Source organism: Equus przewalskii, chromosome 29 (assembly GCF_037783145.1).
Source record: "Equus przewalskii isolate Varuska chromosome 29, EquPr2, whole genome shotgun sequence".
Taxonomy (NCBI): Eukaryota; Metazoa; Chordata; class Mammalia; order Perissodactyla; family Equidae; genus Equus; species Equus przewalskii.
Window position 1 is genome coordinate 14,825,941 of NC_091859.1, and position 21,909 is coordinate 14,847,849.

The 21,909-nt window shown below is 37.2% G+C and overlaps 1 protein-coding gene across 31 annotated transcripts in view; it reads right to left on the reverse strand.

The window, feature by feature from the left end:
* Positions 1-13,303: 13,303 nt before the first annotated feature.
* Positions 13,304-21,909, reverse strand: part of C29H12orf50 (chromosome 29 C12orf50 homolog) — a 38,052-nt gene continuing 29,446 nt past the window's right edge. For 11 of the 31 annotated variants that reach the window (XM_008527137.2, XM_070600090.1, XM_070600080.1 and 8 more), the window contains 6 exons: positions 21,713-21,820; positions 20,222-20,338; positions 18,713-18,817; positions 18,253-18,456; positions 16,481-16,573; positions 13,304-13,400 (listed from right to left, as the gene is read on the reverse strand). In XM_008527137.2, coding sequence (XP_008525359.1) covers positions 13,375-13,400; positions 16,481-16,573; positions 18,253-18,456; positions 18,713-18,817; positions 20,222-20,338; positions 21,713-21,820 — 653 coding nt within the window. In that variant the 3' untranslated portion in view covers positions 13,304-13,374. The remainder of the gene's footprint in view (positions 13,401-16,480; positions 16,574-18,252; positions 18,457-18,712; positions 18,818-20,221; positions 20,339-21,712; positions 21,821-21,909) is intronic. The other 20 variants (XM_070600083.1, XM_070600091.1, XM_070600096.1 and 17 more) reach the window with 3 other exon arrangements.

Here is a 21,909-nt window from a genome sequence, read left to right on the forward strand (position 1 = left end):
TGTCCTGCAGTAGGTGAATGGATAAATAAATTGTGGTATATCCATACAACGGAATATTATTCAGCACTAAAAAGAAATAAACTATCAATTCATGAAAAGACATGGAGGAAGCTTACATGCATGTTACTAAGTGAAAGAAACCAATCTGAAAAGGCTACATACTGTATGATTTTGACTATGTGACATGCTGGAAAAGGCAAAATTATGGGGTCAATGAAAGGATCAGGGGTTTGGGGGGAAAGAAGATGATCAGGCAGAACACAGAAGTTTCTTTAGGGCAGTAAAACTATTCTGTATGATACTGCAATGGTGGATACATGTCAGTATACATTTGTCAAAACTTATAGAATGTACAATTGTTCATATAGAATGAACCCTAATGAAAACTGTAGACGTTGGGTGATAACGATGTTTCAATATGGGTTCATCTGTTATGACAAAGGTACCACTGTGGTTGGAGATGTCAGTAGTGGGGAGGCTCTGCGCGAAGCGGGACAGGGAGTGTATGGGAACTCTGCACTTTCTGCTCAATTTTGCTGTGAACCGAAAACTGCTCTATAAAAGTAAAATGTATTAGTTAAAAAAATTAGTATAACCTATATCTCATCTTTCAAGAGCTAGAATCTCTCTAACTTTCAAAGGAATGCAAAGTAATCTAATAAAGCAATTTGTACCACTGAAAGCCTCCTATGTTGTATTGAATAGTTGAAAAGTAGGCAGAGAAAAGACAGGCACTCACTTCTTCATGGCAGAAATATATATATATGCTATATTAGCTACAAGGGTAGTTGAGAAAGAGATCTAGCAATGAAGGCAACACAAAGGAACTAGAAGGGAAATAAGCATCAGAAAAAAAGAAGTAATGTAAATATCCTGGAGAGACATCACAAAAGATAGAATGAAAAGTGAAGCTGAAGTGGCAGCCTGGTAGTTTTGGAAACAACAACTTAAATACTTCCTGCAACCTGGTCACTATTTGTTTGATAATTATGCATTTTTATGTGTATCATTTCACTTCTCTAATCCTTTTATCATATGCATAAAGTGAAAATAATAATAGATATTCTACTTTTCTGGGTTATGAGCTTTAAAATCGAGAAAATGCAAATTCCTTTGATACAGCATTTATTGAACAGCCCTTTAATTATTTGTTCTCCTGTCTGTCTAGTTAACTGAACCTGAGTTTCTCAGGGGCAGAGACTATGTGTCCTCTTCAGGGCTCTAATTTTACCATCTAGCAAAGTGCCTGCCATATAGTGAGCTTAATTCATACTCATTGAATACAAAAAGACAGGAGGGAGAGGGGGAGTGAAGGGAGGGAACTAAGGAGGGAGGGGGTCAAGAAGGGAGAGAATAAGGGAAGTAAAAAAGGAAGAAGAGAGGGAGAGAAGGAGGAGTTTCAAGCAAGGATGGCAGGAAAGAAGGAAGGCTGGCTACAATGATCCAAGAAAGAAAGAGTAAGTGGAAGAAAAGTCATCAATAACCAAAGTCCTAGTCAAAGTCCTTTGTCTAGAAGCGATAGGGGATTGTGGTTGAAGGGAGCAAAGATATATCACGGATCTCACAGATGAATGAAGTAGGCATAAAAGGGGAACTTTAAGCGGGTGCAAATAATGAGTTGTATTTACGGTCCTTGATAAGCATGTGTGCCTAATTGGGCTTAATAGGTTTTTAGTCCATTTGCCCCATTGTCCTTCAGAGTTTCAGGGCAATAAATTATAATGCATTTGTCTTATATCCCTATAAAAAGACAAAAACATCATAACATTATATCCTTCTGTATTACACACAGAAAGTGAGGCAGCAATTTTGATACATCATAACGTCATTCTATGAGCATGATATTTTTAAATACCACTGTCAAGACACACATCCTGATTGAACGTATTTCCAGCTATAAATAGCAGTTTAACAGAGGGTAAAGCAGTACCTAGAGAAACAGATATTCTCCCTGTCTCTCTTACACACACACACGCACCCTACCTTTTCAATTTGTCTATCAAAATAACTGATTTCTCCAATAGATAATCACCCTCCCCCAAATTTAAATCTAATATGTCAGCTCCTGAGAGTTTACTTATCCACATCAGCACCTACTCTATTTTCTAATAACAATAGGTATCCTACCAATTTTACACAAGTCTGTGTCTCTTTCACTTGTATTAAAATAAACAAATATTTCATTCTTTTCTCATCCTTTTGGCAGACTCTAAAATTGTACTAGTTTTGCTTCAACTCTGCACTTTCTTCCTCTCTGCACTATTTCTCTTATTGGTTTATTTCTTACATCCTCCTCTATTCCTTGGTGGAAGGAAGATTACCATCCCTGACCCAAGCACTCATGACCTGCTGGTCCCAACAGCTACAACTGATTTAAGTAGGGCCTCGGGCAGCAATGTCGCCTTCCTTAGGAGGCACAAATACCAAAGCTGCAGCCTGGCCCTTGAGAGGCATACCAAATTTGAACTGGGGCAACCTGGGCTGCTCTCTTCTCTACCCTAATGCAATTCGTTGCCGCCAGCATGATGTCCACAAGGGCATCCAGAGAAAAATATGCCCCAGAGTGTCCCCTGCTCCATCTGTCTTTATACTTTTATTTTCAAATACTATAGAAGTCCCCAAGCTACATTATAGCTTCTCCGGATCCTGAAATAAATTATGTTTTCTTTATATAAAATGTCTTCAATGAAAAGGTTATGCCTTGTTTATTTTCATTTCTGAAGATTCCTACTGCCAGTATCAGTGAGTAACAAATAAATGTGCCCAAACGGAATATCTCACTGTGAATGCCTCCCAGCTTCATTTTCTATTTCCGTGATGCTGCTGACCTCTAGCGTTCAGAACACCGATATTTTCTTTAACTTCATTTGTACTTCTTATTTTCAAGCTTTCCTCATGGGTTTGGCTCTTCCATTAGTGACAATTCCAAGTTCAGTAGTCAGTAATTGCCTTTGAACATAAGAACTAAATCTGAAAATTGAGGTTTGGGGACTTCCTAAAAAATGAGTGTTTAAAAGAGATATAAACATTTTCAATTGTCATCATAGGCATTCCCTTTGAAGCACCTTAAACTGAACACAGTCCAAAACCACACTCCCTGCTCTTACAGTCTCCAGACCTCTATCTATTCATACTAAAATCTTGGCATTAACCTTGACTTCTTTATTTCTCTCTCCCTACAAATCCGTGAGAAATTCTGGCGTTTCTACTATTGAACACATCAGAATCCAGCCACTTCTCACCCTCTTGCCACCACGACCCTGTCCCAAACCACAAGCTCCATCACTGGGATTATGGGAACAGCCTTCTAACTGGTCTCCCTGAGCCCATAGTTCCCTACAGGGAGTTTGTTAGTCTTAGCAGCCTTAGAATAAAAAGCAGATTGTGGCATCCTCTGCTCAAAACTTTCAAATGGCTTCCAGGCCTCCAAAAGGAAAGATCAAAGTCCAGAGATGCCAACAAATCCCAGTCTGACTTGCCTCCATGCCCTACCTCTCTGACCTCAATCTTCACAACAATCCCTCTCTCTCTCTGATCCAGCGCCACTGGCATCCTCACTATTTCTTAAACAAAGGCAGTGACCAAGGCAGCCTGAAAGGTCCTCTCAGCTTCACTAAACTTTAAATAGGGTTCTTCTTGTCTCTAAAACCCTGACCTCCCTTTTCTTAGAGTATTTACTTTAGAAAATTTCTAATTGTCCATTCTTCCTCTGCCCTTTTGAGATGTAAATCTTTTTAAAACTGTCTTGTCAGTTTTATAATCCAGGAGTGTCTTTCTCGGTATATCTGCATGACTTGCTCCCTCACTTTTTTCAGACCTTTGTTCAAAATGCCGTCATATCTGGGAGGCCCCCTACCCTACATAAAACAGCAAATTCTGCCCACCCATCCCCAAGATCTTCTAGCCACCTTTAACTTGCTTCATCCTTCCCCATAGAATTCATCACCCTGTAAACTTATTATATATTCACTGTTTGTCTGTTTCTCCCCAATACAATAGAAGCTCCATGGGAGCAGGGACTTTTTTTTCCTGTTTTCTTCACTGCTGCATCCCTGACATTTTGACAAACGTAGAGAAGTGAGAAATTGTGTCTTTGGAGCCAAAACCTAAGTTTGAACTTCAATAATTGTTACCAAAACTTAAGACCTGACTTAGACTGAGCACCTTTATTGGTATAACCTATGAAATAAGTATATGAATGCATTCCAAATGGAATCTTACCTAGGACCTAGACAGATATGAGGTAAAATACGAAAAGGTAATAATAAAAATGTAAATTCCTTCAGAAGAAACACACATTTCCTAGGTTTATCAATTCCCTTTGCTGCCTCTGAATTTCTGACTTAGCAACTCTATGGGGGAATCTACTAAATGGCATTTTACAAGATATAGCAATAAATAAAATGCGGTTCCTATTATAAAAGATGACATTCTAATAAGAAAGAAAACAACTTTGAAATGGAAATTAGGAAGAGAGCTAACGAATGATAGTAATTGAAATGAACATCTGAAGGAAAATGGGGATATATTTTAAAAATACTTGTGAACTGCTGCTTAATTGGAATATTTGGGAGAAGATATAATTTGGTGGGGGAGGATATTTACTGTGCCCTGGCCTACAGCCTATCCATCAACCCACCCTGAGCCCTCTAAAGTGACACTATACTTCAGAACAAAGGCTAGCGGTCAGAAATCTGCCACCTAACATGATATGCTGAAAAGGTATTCTCCCTTAAGTCCCTCCAATATTATTCAAAATAACAGTAATAAAAACTAATATATAGAGAGTGCTTACCGTGTACCAGGTATTACTTAAAATACGTGGATCATCCTATTTACTCCTCTCAGTTCTATTAGGTTCTATTATTAATATCCCATTTACCTGCCAAAAGACATACAGGAATAAGTGGCAGAATCAGGGCAGTTCAAAATCACGTGAAGACATTGGATAAATTATCATATAAAAATTACGTAGGTACTGGTTAAGAGAATAAGCAGTATTTGGCATAAGAAATATATAATTACCCTATTTGTACCACAAGGCCCCAGAATACCTGTCTAAAGGGAATTGCATCATTAATATCTATTCCCAGCTTGCCTGTGGGTTCCGGGGACCCTCAGGAAGAGAAGGTTGTTTATGACTCCCCTCTTTCACAACTTGTAGTATACTCATTCAAATCCTGGGGCCAATTGGCAGCACTTTCTAGAGACTCTGTTGTCAATGGTAGAGCATTTATTATTGTAAAAAAATAATCCTAATTGCTGAACTTGCATCTGCACATTGCAAAGCATCGAAATGAAAATGTGAACTCTCCAGGACCAACAAAGAAGATAAGTTTTAGGAGCCTGATTAGAGGATAAGAACACAAATTTTAGAATCAGAAAGACTTAGGTTCAAAATGGATCCTGACTCTTATTGGCGGTTGACTTGAGCAAGTTACTGAACAATTTGGAACTGCAGTTTTCTCATTCACAAAAAGGGGAAAGTAAAATCAGTGCATCTTTGAAAGACTATTATGAGAATTAAGTTTAATAATACATGTAATTCACTTAGCACACGCCTGCCATGGAATAAGCACTCTATAAAGCTTTGCTATTACTGTTGGTGTTATTGCTGGTATTGCGACTGCAGAATCACAATCAACATATAACACTTCAATAAAATCTAACTTTTGATAGCAGCATAAATTATTATTAATTATAGCACTACGGAATTCATTACAATTTAATTTTGTACTTTAGGAAAATACTAAGGCTTGTTAATTATAACTTGCTCTAATTTGTTTTTCTCCTTAAAAACCATTTTGTTTCATTTTCCAATAGGCTGTAATCTCGTTGAAGACTGGGATTGAGTCTCCTTCATTTGATTCAATAAATCTTTATTCCTTGGCTACTATGTGCCAACCATCACTCTAGGATCAGAGAAACCAAAAATAATCTAAAAAGAAAAAGTCCTTACCTTCATAAGGCTTTTTTTCTTAAGAGTGAAAACTGGCAACAAACAAATAAATAAACATACAATATTTATAATATATAGTTATCGGGATATCCCCAATATCTTGAATAAGGATTGGTTTGTAATAGGCACCCAATTAATATGAATTAAATTTAATTGGATTATTTAAAATTATTGTAGCATGAAGAATATGCAGAGATGTGCTGGAGTGAGCTCTTTCCAGCTCAGGAGGGCCCATTGTGTCATTTCTTCCTAATTCTGTGTTCAATGACTTCACTTGGTAGCTTTAAATCAGCTCCAATGGGAGATTTTATCTACAGAAACAGCAAGGCCTCAAAGTGCAGCCATTTTTCCTGAGAATCAGTTATTAAACATTTATCGGCATATCACTGGATAAAGGCTGACAAAGTGTGCAATCTGAATTTTATGCACTCCTGAAAATAAATAGCCTTAATACAGCACATTAATATATTAACATATATTAATATAATAGCACATTGATATATTAATATATTTCAGAGGATCAAATTTACAAATTATACAACACAATGTTAGTCTGAAGATGATTCAAAAATATATGCTATGTAAATAGAATTATTTACTCCCAATAATGAGTAAGCATCTATTGATGATTCAGGCCCATGGAAGAAGCATAACATGGATAACTCAGAAAATCAACCAATTAAGAAATGTTCTCTATATACTTTTAAATATACCTTTTCGAGAAAACAACTTGTTTTTCGGGGGAGGTTTATTGTGAGGAAGATTGGCCCTGAGCTAACGTCTGTTGTCAATGTTCCTCTTTTTACTCAAGGAAGATTGTCACTGAACAACCATCTGTACCAATCTTCCTCCACTTTATGTGGGACTCCGCTACAGAGTAACTTGACAAGCAGTGCTAGGTCCACACCCAGGATCCGAACCCGCGAACCCCAGACCACTGAAGCAGAGCACACAAACTTGACCATTACACCACTGGGCCAGCCCCAAACAATTTCTATTTTGAATAAGAATTTTTATAATATGATGTAAAGCAATTTTATAGCCTTTAAACATAATAACCCACCAGCTGTGGGGGAAAAAGAGAAGCTTCTTGGTGTGAGGAGGAAGGAAATTTGAAATTATTTCCCTGTGGAAAATTTCATGAAAATCATTTAGTTGACTCTATGCAGAGTTACAATGCTGTGGGCTAGAAATTTCCTAGGGCCACACGCCTGGGGAGTATAAATTATTAAATCATAATTTTAAAAATAAAAATGAAAAAGCATTTTAAATTCCACTACAACATGTGATTTATTGTTTAATTTTGAGGTATAATGTATAAAATTTATTTTGTTCTTATGTTTTAGATACGTATGTCTATTAAAATACTGGATACAGATTTGTTAGTGAACCAAAAATATGAAAAAGGGAAACATTCGTGCATCTTGAGTCACCAGAGGATTTCACACACGAGAAGCAAGTAAGTCTGAGAATTATCAATCTGTTCTCAAAAACAGCTTCAAACTGTGTTTCTAGCCTGTGCCCCAGAAGAAACATCCAGACCTTATGTTAAGTTGCTGTTAAATATCAGGCAAATTAAATATCAGATTAAGTCCTAAGAGTATGGTCATATTATTTCTATTATATGGATCAACAAGTGGTGATAAACTGTCAGGTATTTTTCAATAACAATAAATGGGTACCATTTATTGAACATCACCGCTATCCCAAACACAGCCCTTGGCACTTCATATATTACCTCTAATGCCCATAACAACCCTATCAGGAAGTTATTATTACAAATGAGGAAATTTATGGACAGAGAGATTAAGTATTTCCTCCTTGGTGAAGCAACTAGCAAGTGGCAAAACCAAGAGCCCAAAAAATGCCCTTCTGGCTCCAAAGACCATGTGAGTTCATTGAACTCCTTGATAATAACCTACTCTTCCTACTAATCACCCTTAATCTGTTCTACGGCAGTCTTTTCCCTGGGGGAAAGGACATAAACATCAACTCAGCAACAGGGGCAATTACCTCCACAAACACTGCCATCCAAAGCCAACTCGAAGCAGATTGAATTGGAATCAAAAGTCCTCCCAGCGCTACTGTGGACGATCAGTTTTGATTAGTTTACAAATGGTACAAATTGTCCTTTTGAGTTTGCGCCAGGAGCAAAGTAGAAGTTGCGCCTTTTATTTTTGCCAGGCAGTTTAGACTCCAATTTGTGACAAAATAATTTTAAGTAAAAAGAAACTGTCTAGCTAGAACTTTCATTTCCAGGTCGAACGGTAGCCTCTGGTAAGAAGAGCCACAAATCACTTTCAAAGGAAAGGCTGTCTACAGTGAACTTTTCTTAAAGATAGCATAGACATATTCTAAGATTAGAGTTGAAAATAAGCTATTTGGGTCCCTCAAGTAAAGGTAAGAAAAGAAAATTTAGGTAAAAATGTATAATAGTTGCATTATGAGATAAGAAGCTATGTACATCCGGGAATAATTAATTAAATAAGAAGAGAAATACCATGAAAACACAGCCCCATAAGTGATATAAATCCTAGAGGACTAGTGTCCAATTTCTTATAAATGTGCCCTTGTTTATTTGGAAAGTATGTTCAGGGGGTTCCATGAGACTTTAGGAGTTCCGAAGTATGCTTGCTTGTCTCTGTTCCTGCCTTCCTTTACCCAAATATTGGCACATATAGCAATTAGGTGAGGCTTATCAAACTTTTCAGCAAGTGGTAGCTTTCTAAATATGTGTTGACTCTTGTATACACTCAATGGTTTCTATAAATTTTAAAGTTTTGCCTGTGACATTTGAGTGCTTGTTTCATCTAAAATTTATTTTTTCTTTGAGATTAGGGATCCATTGCCTTTTTTCTTCTGTGTAGATACTCAACTTCCCAAAACATTTAATAACCTCTCCCTTCTCTACTGATGTGCAATACCACCTCTACCACATATCAGATTGGCATAGATACATAAGTTGGTTTTCTGGGCTCTCTATTCACTTCCATTTTGCCTCAGATATCATAACATTGTCAATATTACGCAGTTACATTTGTTACTGCATAAATGCAATATACAGCTTTCTAATATTAGATAACTTTAGAAAAAGTCTTGATATCTGACAGGGCAACTCCCCACACTACTCTCCCCTGTTAGTAGTGTCCTGGCTATTCTTGAAGCTTTGGAATTTCATACTAATTTTAGAATAAGCTTGTCAGGTTTTATGAAAAGCACCTGTTAGCATTTTGGTTGCCATGATACTGAATAGGTCAGTTTGTAGACAACTGACGTTTTTTAATGTAGTGTGTCTGTCTATTCATGAGGATTATATGGCATTTCATTTATTTAGGTGTTGTTAGTAACTTTCATTAAAGTTTTATAGATTTGTGCATGGAAGTCTTGCCGATTCGTGAGTCAATTCCTTAAAATAAATCTCTTCTATACACACACACGCACACACACCTCCTATTGGTTCTGTTTCTCTGGAGAACCCTAATACAGAATTTAGTACTGAGAGTGGCTCTATAGGAACATAACGTTAAGGAGGAGTTTTCTGAGTTGGTTCTGGAGTTTCTGGACTTGGCTCTCTAGGCTGATTAGATTTAAAGACACTAATGACTCTATTTCTAGCGGTAGAGCACTGATAGTCTATGGTGTGATGTGGCAATAGAAATAGGTAAAATATCACCATTGGATAATCAAAATCAAACATTTATGAGAGACAGTGATTTAGGTTATCATGTATATGATACTTGCAAACATATTTTGTCGAACTAACAAATATAATGAGATTAACTGGTTGCTCCTAATGTCACTGAAAAAAAGTGAGGAACGAAAAGGATGAGCTCAGGGATTTGAACTCCTAGCTCATATATCACAGAAATGACCTGAAAGCTTCCATGCCTGCTCTGAAAAAAGGCCTCTTATCTCCTGTAGCCACAGGGTTGAGAGTGTAGAAAAACAAACCCAGAATCTCGTACTGATACTGATTGAATTTCAATGCAAATTGAATTCCCAGGCTCACAGAGTACTTACTGTCAAAAATGATGGAATTGATTGGGAAGGACCATCATCCTGAAAGTTGGAATACAGACATGTGAGAAGAGCCTGATGAAGCTGGGAACACTAAGCCTTTAAATTCAGATGAGTCTTCTTGGCCAGTAGAAGTAGCCTCTCCACCCTTAGTGGAAGCAGCCTCTCCACTCCCATCTGAGATTAACCCTGAGGCAGAGAACAAGACAATGCAGAATCCCCTCAGGAATCACCCCCACTGCTCAGCTTTGCTACTAGACCTGTAACTGGACTCAAGATCCGGCAGCCCTACAGGAAAGGTAAAAAGGTGACCCGTAAGGAAGTATGCTACACGCCAAAAGAACTACTTGAGTTTTCTAACTTACACAGACAGAAATCCAGGGATTATGTGTAAGAAGGGATATTAAAGATGTGGAATAATGATGGAAGGAACATAAAGTTGGATCAAACCAAATTTGTTGATATGGGCCCACTAAACAGAGATTCTGCATTTAATGTTTCAGTTCAGGGAGTTAGAAAGAGTTCTAACAGCTTGGTTGGTTGGTTGGCTCAATATGGACTAAAAGGTGGCCCAGACTGAGTGAGCTATAAATGCCAGACCTGCCTTGGTTTACTGTAGAAAATGGGATTCAAATCTCAGGGAGATTGGAAAATTAAAATGGATTTGTCATTGAAGATCTACTCACCCACCCTGGGAGAGCCCGAAAGACATCTTTGTGTATTCCCCCAAAATTCATATATTGAAATCCTAACCTCCATTAATTCAAAATGTGCCCTTATTTGGAAATAGGGTCTTTACAGAGGTAATCAAGTCAAAATGAGGTCATTAGATGGGCCCTAATCCAATATGATTTGTATCCTTATAAAAGAGGAAACTTCAACATATAAACACACATAGAGGGAAGATCATGTGAAGAGATGCAAGAAGACAGTGATCTACAAGCCAAGGAGACAGACCTTGAACTTCCCTCACAGCCCTCAGAAGGAACCCGCCCTAACGACACCTTAATTTCAGACTTCTAGCCTCCAGAACTGAGACACAATAAATTTCTGATGTTTGAGCCACTCAGTTTGTGGTACTTTGTTATGGCAGCCTGAGAAAACTAACATACTAAGCATCCAAGGAATGCTATTCTTCTTATCATTTTTATTACTGCTTCATTTGGAAAGGAGTAGAATCATAGAACCAGTGAAACTCATTGAAAGCTTTTGCATGTGCCAGAAAAGCAAGTGGCCGCCAGTGGCATCATAGAACTTAAGCTTAAATGGACTACTTGTGTGTTTAGGAGTCAGCAAGCACAGTTTCTTGCTGGTTTCCAAATTTTTGGTTGTCCACTTATCCTTGTCTTGCCCTCTCTTGTCTTATTTCGGGGTTTGCTATCTTCCTTCTTGGTTGCTAGTTTACCCCTTTAAACTAATTGCCTGTTCCCTAAATCACAAATATAAAAACAGGGTTGGTTAAGTCTGTCATTTACTTGGTCCTTTAGACAAAGTTTATCATAATAAAAATTTAAAATTTATTTAGGAATAATACATGTACACATTCAGAAGAATCACATTCAAGCCTTCCTTTCAGATTTTTCTCATTCTTCATTGATCCTTCAGCATCTGGCATGCAATAAAGATATGTACTGAGAACCCATACTTCAAGAAAGATATCTTGAATTGCCTTCTTTGAACCTTTCCTTCTTCGCCACTAGTTTTGAAAGGACATAGATTGGTTTTGTTAAACGGAATTATAGGATGCTTCCTATCAGTCTCCATCCAGACAGCTTTTCAGCTCAGCTCTTTTCTTACATCCCTCTCAAATCTATCTCACCAAGATATTTTGCTGGCACAGTTTTCATTTTATCTGCTCTATTTGCAAAAACAAAATGACTATACCCTCATGTTTTTGAAAGTGGGTAGACAGCATCATTAGAAGCCAGAAATGAGGGTTTATTGTTCCAGAAGCTGGAATCACAGCTTGCAAAATGTTCTAAAATAAAATATTTCTAAGAATATTGATTTCCCCCGCACCAATAAATATTGAATAAGAGCTACCAATAAGCACAAGATGCATGCAAATATAAATACACGGTGTCCCAAAGTTTTAGTGAAGTTCTGAGTTTTAATAAACTCAGAAGTATGAATGCTACAAACTTACAAAAACATCATTTGAAAGGTTAATCACTTACATACTCATACTTGTTTTTACGTTTGAAGGTGAATTTTTAATCCTAAATTTTTGTTTCAGTCACTCTGCAGATGAAATTTTTTAAATTAAATTAAAAATTTATATTCTAGGGGCCGGCCTAGTGGTGCAGTATTTAAGTTCGCATGTTCTGCCTTGGTGGCCCAGGGTTTGCTGGTTCTGATCCGGGTGTGGATCTATGCACCGCTTGTGCTGTGGCAGGCGTCCTACATATAAAATAGAGGAAGATGGGCACCGATGTTAGCTCAGGGCCAATCTTCCTCAGCAAAATGAGGAGGATTGGCAGCAGATGTTAGCTCAGGGCTAATCTTTCTCCAAAAAAACATTATTATTCAAGATACGCAATTCTAAACAAGTGCAAAAGAAATGGAAATAAGTTTTCAAATGATGTCTCTTGCATTTCTAAGCATTTATAGTTCTGGAGTTAAGAACGCCTTAAAACCTAAGAATTTGGGGACACGCTGTTATTAATTCACTTTTTTTCCTTTAACAAGTCTTTTTCTCTGATATGATCATATAATTTTTTGTTTTCATGATAGGAAATGTTTCCTTTTCAGTTTTGAATGTAGCACATCTCAGAAGATAAATTTCGTAGTTGCCAATTCAAAGGCATTGTTTAGCAACTGCTTGCATAATAAACCAATCTTTGTCTCTTTCTACAACACATCAAAATGTATTTCTATTGGGATTCCTCTAACATACTCATCACCAAACTGTAATCCTGGGACTCTGTTGAATTTGTTTACACTTTATCTGTTATCGTCACTTAGGGCCCAGCTGAAAGTCTAGGTAAAGAAAGAAAATGTGAAATTTCTTCCGTGAAGAATATTGCAAAACAGAGATCAAAGGCACAATATTGCTCCTCAACTTGTGCAATCTAAATCAGTTTACAATTAAAGAGTGATTTTAATTGTCAAACTTTTAAATTTTATTAAATGTTTGTGGCAATGCATCAAATGAATTCCAGACCTATATAAATACACAGGCAGCTGTTTGTAATTTGCCTTTTTATCAGTTTTGAAAGAGCACAATGTACTTCCTGCAACTTATTTTCAGAATTTGCATTTTATCATCTTTGGCTATCCAGTATATAGTATGGAGTACTTGAGTATCTCATTCTTTGAATTTTCATATTTGATTGTAAATCAGATGATGTCTGGCACTTTTCTCTTTTCTCATTTTTCTCTTCTCTCAACCTCCAGGTTTACTTGCTCCCATTTCTTCTTGGCTCTAATAATAAAATAAACAAAATATCTTAATTATATTCTTTTTCAGTATTCTTCAGGGTACCAACATTTCGCATTTCTTTCGCTATTACTTACCATAAATCTAAAGGCAAAACAAAAACTAACCTTATTGTTTTAATTCATAAATTTTCAAAATGCCTTTGAAACTAATTCCACATCTTTCTAAAGCTTACCATGTTTTGAATTTGGACAGAGGGATGGAAAAGAATGGAAATAATGCTATATATAAGGCTGCACCATGAGGTACCCAGAATGAACAGAATGAACATTCCATTCTTTGGAGACAGGCACCTCCAGCCACACCAGCTATATCCCTTATCCGAAAAGACACATGGCCTCAAGGGAAGACTGACAATGAGAATGACATCTCTAATCGCCTTCAGGTCCTTTCCTCGATTCCCATAGGCACATTCTCCTCTCCTATTGCATTATCCTCATAGCATCTAACAAGATTCCCAAAAGGCTTCTCTAGTCGATTTACACTTCTGTTGCCTTGGCTCCCAGCTATTCCTTAGAGGAATAGACTAGTGGCAGCTCTTGTTCTCTGCCTCCTCTCTCCAGCAGTCCCTCTGCCTACTGGGAGATGCTGATTTCACTCCTCTGTGCCCTAACAGGAAGTGCAGAGGAGGAAACACATGCTAATCTTTCTCGCTCTGTTCTGGTGATGACAACAATTGGAAAGGATAAAAGTTTAGGGGTTACCAATTTCTCAGTCTAAAGCTCAGACAAGTGAAAAAGCTAACTTTATTTTGTCATAATTCTGTTTAATTTCTTGACTCTAACTCCTCCTTCCTCTTGATATAAAAAACTTATCTAGTCCTTTGCACATAAACTTGATCCAATTTAGTGATTTCTTTGTTACTTCACGTTTACCTTTCAATCACATTCAGATTTGAAATTCTTTCTCATGGTTTTTCTCCCTCCCCAACCTCCCTGCTGCTTATTCTAATTTCTAGGGTTGGAACAGAAGAGAATAGCTACAGCTAGAAAGAGAATATTGTCTCAACGATATTGGGTCTCAACAAGGTCTGGGTCACGTGCTGGTGAATGGTGGCCCAGCTACCGTCATCTAAGGCTTCTCAAACTTTATTGTGCATCCTAATCACCTGGGGATCTTGTTAAAGTGCAGATTCTGATTCATCAGGTCTGAGAAGTACATTCCACATCTCTAACAAGCTCCCAGGTGATGTCATTGCTAGTGGTCCTCAGACCTTACTTCAGGTAACAAGAGTTTGATGTTTGGATGATGGCTTGGTTTCTAAATGGACTCTCTGGCAGAGCAATCTGTTAGAATTCAGGCTGAGTCCTCTCCTCCAATAGGGCACTACCACAAAGGCATCTTTCTGATGCTATCCCTTCAGTCCCAGCCCACTGATTCTCTCTCCCTTGAAATTCACAGGAATCTGTGATGCCTTCCCAAGCAACAATGGAGCATGGAAATCTCAAGAGGCTGTCTCCAGTCCTCTCATGTTAGACATGGCTTGCCCTCCCCCCAACCCCACCACCAGATGGCAGTGAAAAATTTTCTCCAAAGTTTTTCCCTCTAGGTTGCATGTGGGAAGTACAATGCAGATCCTTTTTACGCTCAGATTCTTAAAAGCTTCAAGGGGAATTCTATCATTGACCTTTCTACCCCTAGGGCCTGGCATAGTTGGGGGTGGTGGGAGAAGAGGAGAAGGGGACTAGGACTGAATAAGTAGCTCTACACTTTGTCTGGTCTCTTGCTACCTCTCCATATCCTCCTCCTCACTCTGCAGATTGAAAGAAAAAAGTGGTTTTTTCTGCTCACCTCCCCTGTCACATCCCCCTTCCTGTGCCACACATGAATGCTAGGAAGTGACCGCTTCCTTCCCCCAAAGCCTTCCAGATTCATGTTTAACTATCTGGAATGGGAGGGGAGAAGGCTGCTGGGATACAAGCGCAATCACTGGGACAGCAGCAGGGGTGAAGAGCACATCCTTTAATACTCCAAGTAACATCCCACCCACAAGGAAATCATAAAAGAAAAAGATGTGGCTCAACAATTTGTGGTTTTATCCAGGACTTTCATCAACATTTCATCTCCTTCCCCTCAATATTAAGTGAAATCACATGTGAAAACCCACACAGAGTTAAGAGAACATATACTCAGATAGCACTGTAGCAGAGTTCTCTTGCAGTACAATATGGTTTGGGAAGAGATGGGGGAAAGATGACTCCAGTACATAAGTATGTGTACAGGGCTGCATAATGCGTCACAGCTGTAGTCGAAAGAGTTTGGAGAAATGCTGCTTTAGAAGATCTCAGCTATTTCTTTTAGAAAGGGGACAGTTTGTAGTCTGGATGTGTTCTCGCTCATTCTGAGAAGTTCTAGTACAAGAGCTTATGGATTTCAGGTGATTCTGAAAGTTCTCGGCTACTGATTTAAGTAGGAACTCCCTATCTAGAAGTTTTTCTGAAATGTTCAATTTTCTGAGAAGTAACTGAAATCATTTTATCCTGTGTGGTTTTCCAAACCTACTGAGCCAGCCCCAGAATAAGCTGGGAGACCAAGCTTTTAAGGGAATCACCTGAGGTTGGGTCTGCCACCAACCTCCACCCTGGGGAAGTTCTATCCCCACACCCTCCCAGAGCACAGAGCACAAGAGGACACCACAGTCATTCTGAACCTCCCAGTCTCGAAAGTTCATCTTAGCTGCCCTGTCAGTCTGCACCAGCCAATATTCGTCTATGGTGGATACAGTAGGGCTTTAATATTTTGTGTCAAAATACAGTTTTATATATTTCCTTTGTAGTTCAACAAAGAGTGCATCTTAACTTATTATATAGTTGCTGCAACTCCTATGCTTGTAGCTAAGGAGAAAAATATACCTAAAGATTTCTGATAACACATAAAAATGGGTAAAGGAGAACTACAATGAAACAAAGTCAAATTAAATTGCTGGTAGGCAAGATATCTACTAAACTCCAAGTAATTGTGCTCATATGTATCGCGAAAATTTTCTAAAATGTTCCTTGAGCTTAAAAACTTGCTATTCATTTTCAGAATTGTATGATACATTAAAATCACTAGTAAATATTTACCTGTATATATCTTTTCAGTTTTTGAATATGTCTTTGAAAAAGGAATTCTTTTTCGCCAGCCTGTACCATTATATGATGTTGACATATATTTATCTGAGGAAACAAAGGAGACTGGAATTAAATTATTGTATAACTTTGAAATCATATTCCAGGAGCATATCAATGTTATAAACATCTCAGAGGAGAGCTATTCTCTAAGTAGTTCATTTTACCATTTCAAAGCTAAGGCATCAGGGCCGCAAGTGAGCTTATGAAGACCATTTAAGCTGTCAATGAACAAGGTTAACACATCTCTTAATTGGCTGTCCAATTCTTCAAGAACGCCTCTCTCCCAGGAGGCTAAGCCAGAGGAGAGTATGATATCTGAATGTGACCCAAATATTTCATTGCCTTGCTTTACTATGATTTTCCACACAATTCTGCTAATATTTGCAGAGTTTAAAAAGAAAGAAAGAAAGTAAAATCTAGGAGGTACAGCCCAATCCCCTTTTCCTTCCATGAAGTGACTCTCATGATGGCAGTGATCGCTCCACCATAGTGAACTCCCTGCCCCAGGAAACGAAAGCATGTATACACTGACTTGGCCCTTAAATATCTACTTTCCTCTGACAGCTCTGCATTTGAACTATTATCGAATAATGCTGTATTTGTGTTTTCAAGTGTTACTATGCAGCTGTGATTCTCAAAGCATACTCCATACTAATCCCAAGAACTTATTTTCTTTTTCCCCTATGTTGGCATTTGCACTAACGGTGCAAAAGCAATAGTGAATATAACTGCAGCCACCTTAACACAAATCTAGACAATGGCACCAAACTCTTCTGGTAGCCATTCTATTTTTCACAGTCATCCACTCACAGTAAAATGATAATACAATTAGTAATAAAATAATAATAGTAACAAATAAGGTTAAAAGCCTATTTCACCAAAGGATATCTTTATTTTTATATGTAAATCCAAACATCATTCTATTCTAAAATAAATAGAAGAAAAGGCGAACCTCTATTTAAACCGTAAAAGAAAGGACCTAAAGAGATGTAGAGTTTTTACTTATATTTCAGAGAGTTTACAACATTCTGAACTCTACTAACTAGACTGTGAATACAGGAAAATACAAACACGAAATTACAGGGAACTCAGTGGCCTTTTGTCAAGTTGAAAAAACCGAAACCCAACTTCAAGAGCAAAACTCATCTAAGACAGGAAGAGAAAGAGATGTGGTTCCCTCCTGCCTGTGCCTTGTACTTCCTGACATGTACTATGACTGCCTATTACACGATGAAATGATTTAGAAGCAGTCTGTGCATCATGGGGGAGATGAGAGGTTGTCGAAAATATTGCAGTTAACCCCTAAACTAACCCTTTCAGAAAGTAATCATGAAGGTCTAAAGAAAAGCCAAGGCACTAGCCTGAAAGTGATAATTGAACAATGCAGTTAGTGAAACAAGAAAATGTCAACTATTTGAAAACAATCCTCAAGAGTGAAATAAAGCTACCTGGGGCAACAAAAATCAGTGCTCTGAGACAAAACTCTAGGGAGGTTGAATGTCAAGCCATCTGCACCCAACATGTCTCCTACCATATCCTTTAAACCATGTGTACTCCTGCACATGGAAGAAATCCTCTCACTAGTTTTCTAAGATGTTATGGGGGTGATGGCCTGGAGAAAGAAGAGGAGGGCAGGTAGCAATGAAGATGAGTTAGACCATCAGGAAATTCCATGGGAATGCAAACCACAGACATGAGTGAGCCATACAAGTAAAGAAACTCACCTGGACAGAGGTTGAGTTTGGGTTCCTTGGTAACATCGACTTTATTGTAGGACCCATTTCTGGGCCTGCTGCAGGGAGGTGCATTCAATGAGACAGTCCTGACGGCATCTCTCTGAACATGGATATAGGATGCATTCTCAGCATTTCTATTTTTATTATTGTGATGGTAACTCATTTTATTTTGGGGATTTGGGGTCTGTACTGCTGTAAAAGAAAGGGGAAAGGGAGTGAGGGATAAAATAAGCTGGTTTCACACCCGTAAATAACGTATAGTCCTTAAAGTGTTTGGTAGCACAATGCAAGACAACTAAGCCAAAAGATCTAAGTTTATAGGGGTTCGTGGACATCTACAGTTACATGCTGAACAACAGAGATTTGTTTTTCTGGTAGAAAATATTATTTGCTATTTAACCTCTTTTCAAATTACAATTTAGGAATATCTAATAGATAGACACTTTACCTCTCCGCATTCCTGGGCCAGGAAAGTTCTTTGGTTCATTATAAATCCATTTTCTTTTTTTCACCCCTTTAAAATGAGGCTTCTTCACTGGCTGCACGTCGTTCACTTAAAGAAGATACAAATTTTTACAGTTTTTTAAGAGATGCTTTCATCTGAAAATTACTGTAGGTGCTAATTGTTATCTGTGCATTCACATGTCAAGCAAAAGAAAAAAGTAAATGCACCAACCTAGTACTTTACTTTCTAGAACAAAGGGTGATTTATTTTTAAGTACCAAAATAAAAAATCAGTCTTGGAAATTGATAGATAAGAAAACTTTCAATAAGCAGTGTGTAGGTTCTTTTAAAAAGGACATAAAATTACATTCCAAAAGTAACCATTTATCTCATTATAATGCTATTTTTAAGTAGTTTTAGAATTATTTTGAACATAAACCTTCTTGTACCTTTTTAGCCAAAACCACTACTTTTAAGAAGTTGGATTAATGTAAAATACTTTTAGTGAATTTTACCTTATTCTTTTAAGATCATAAGAAGTTGAGTGTATAGATAGTTGGGTGAAACAAGACTGAATAATCAGAATTTGTAAGTGCTAAGATCACTAAATTATTCACTTTTTACTTGCATATTTTTCCAATGAAAATTTTATATGCATGCTCCATCTTCCAGAAATTTCTAAAGTGCATCTCTCCAGAGGATCTTAAAACAATTTGGTAGAGAGAGGCACTCTGTTATTTCTCTATGTGGAGATCCTGAACATTCACAAGTAATTACTGCACAGAGAAAATGAACATCAAGTTCACTATGCAGATTACATTAGCTCTTTATGGTGGACCAGCAAATCTCTCCGCCCCAGCTCTGAACTTCAGCTTCAGCTTTAAGCCTTTAGTGAAGCTCTGATTCACCACCTCATCTCCAAACATCACGTTCCACCCTTACTCTCAAGCTCCCACTCGTAGGATTTGCAAACTATATTTTTAACTAGCGTCACTAAATGAGCTTCTTGGGGGTAAACCATCGTGGTTCCCTTCAGTGCTTAGATGTGATCAAGAATATTACGGGGGTTCAATAAATGAAATAAGGGAAAGAAGGAAGGAGGGAAGGAAACAGAGGAAGATTCGTGAGTCTTAATTGTATCAAGAGAAGTAGCTCAGAGCACTTAATGGCAAGGAGAAGCCAAATCAAGAAAAACAATTCAAAACATAATAAAACCTGTCAATGTATCCCACTATGGGTGAAATTTAAAATGCCAGACTAATGAATCTTCCAATAAGGTAGTATATTATTAATTTTAATACTGAAATTAAACTAGTGGGAAAGTATATAATTTACTAGGACCTACATTACAATTCTTTTTCAGAGTTAGTAGAATATTGTGTTTTTAATTCTTAATCCTGAACAATTTGTAAACCATACTTTTTAAAAAAAATTATATTTCAAATAAGCAAAACAAATCCATGATAAGGCAAATATATCTAAGGCCAAAAAAGTGATAGAGCTAATATCTCACTTGAAGAGGGATCCTCTCTGCACTTCATACTGATATTCTCAGTAGCATTTAATACATGCATTGTAGGTACTAGTCGGGTGGTTAGGGAACGCTTTGGATGAGAATTGTCCTTGTTATCTTTTAAAGCAAATTAAGAAAATAAAATATCAATATTAGTAAAAGAAGCATTTCAGTTGGTATTTCACTTTTCAAACATTATATGATGGGCATACCTCTTTAATATGTATATGTATATTAATTTTTAGAATGTATCACTGAAATTCACTACGGCATTGTTGTCCCCAAATTTGTCACTAACAAAACATTAAAAGTCCAGAAATACAGTCACTACCTTCAATATGTAAATTATATATTTGTGGCAATATTTTTAATACCTCTACACAAAAGAATGAAAAGGTTATCCATCTTACATCAAATGTGCCAAATTAAATTGCGGTTCAAGAAATATTTAAAATGTAACAACTTTCACTTGTTGCCAGCTTTTGGAGCAGGACTGTCCAATAGAGCTTTCTACCATAATGGAAACATTCTAAATCTACGCTGTCTGAAATGACAGCCACTAGTCCCATGTGGCCATTGAGCATTTGCCGTATAGCTAGTGCCCCTGAAGAGCTTAATTTTTTATTTTACTTAATTTTAATTAACTTAAATTTCAACAGCTACATGTTATTTGTGGCTACCATTATTAGTGTAGTTAGAGGTGTGGTTTTTTTGATGGATTGGGCAAAACTTTTCCACCTCTGAGTAAGAGAAAGAGAGGAAAAGAGATTTACATATAATTTTCCATAAGAATAATTTGATCTCTAGTGCCTTTTCCTGTTCTTGAGAACATCAATTTAATGGTGGGGAAAGCAGTAAATGAAATTGGTTAATCTTTGGATGGAGAATATGTGAAGTCCTCTAATTACAGGGCTGCTGCACTTTTAGTCTGTGACTGAGAGAACTGCCCAGCAGACATACCAGCTGGGGGATTCTAAGCCTAAGGGCAGCATAAAACTATCGCAGATGTTTTTTATTATTGTATCTTTTGATTATTCACAGACTACAGTTAGTAATAATTATAAAATGAGGAAGTCATTATGAGATTAATACTCTTTGCAGTATTAATATGTATAGCTTCACAAAGCTTTCTAAGAAAATTCAATCAGGATTTGAAGTGGGAAAAAAAAGCCAAAAAAAAAAGACTTGATATTACTATTTAAGAGAACTAATAACTTTAGAGCTGGCAAGACTCCTAGAAATTATGTAGTCCGACAGGCAAAGTTCCCTGATAAGGAAATTAAATCTAAAAATGATAAAGCCACATGGTCAAACAATTAGGGAGCAGCCAGGACAGGGCACGTAGGAATCTTTGACTCCTAAAAATTGTGTATTTAGTGTATATTTTTATTTATTATCTTGCCTCTTGTATTCGTTTCTACAACATTCAAGCTTTATGTTTAACTTATCTATCCAAATTACAAATGGATCAAAATATAGAAGGTTCTTTACCTTTAGTATTTGAACATGTTGACATGGTGATTTCTTTCTCTTCATTTAAAGCTTCATTTTCATCTACTCCAAGAAATATAATCCTCTGTGGAACATAACAGTCACCTCCTACGACAATACCTTACTGTCAGTGGCAATGATGGCAGAAAGTCGTACAAAACTATCTTTCAATAACAGGATTATTCTCCTCTATAATA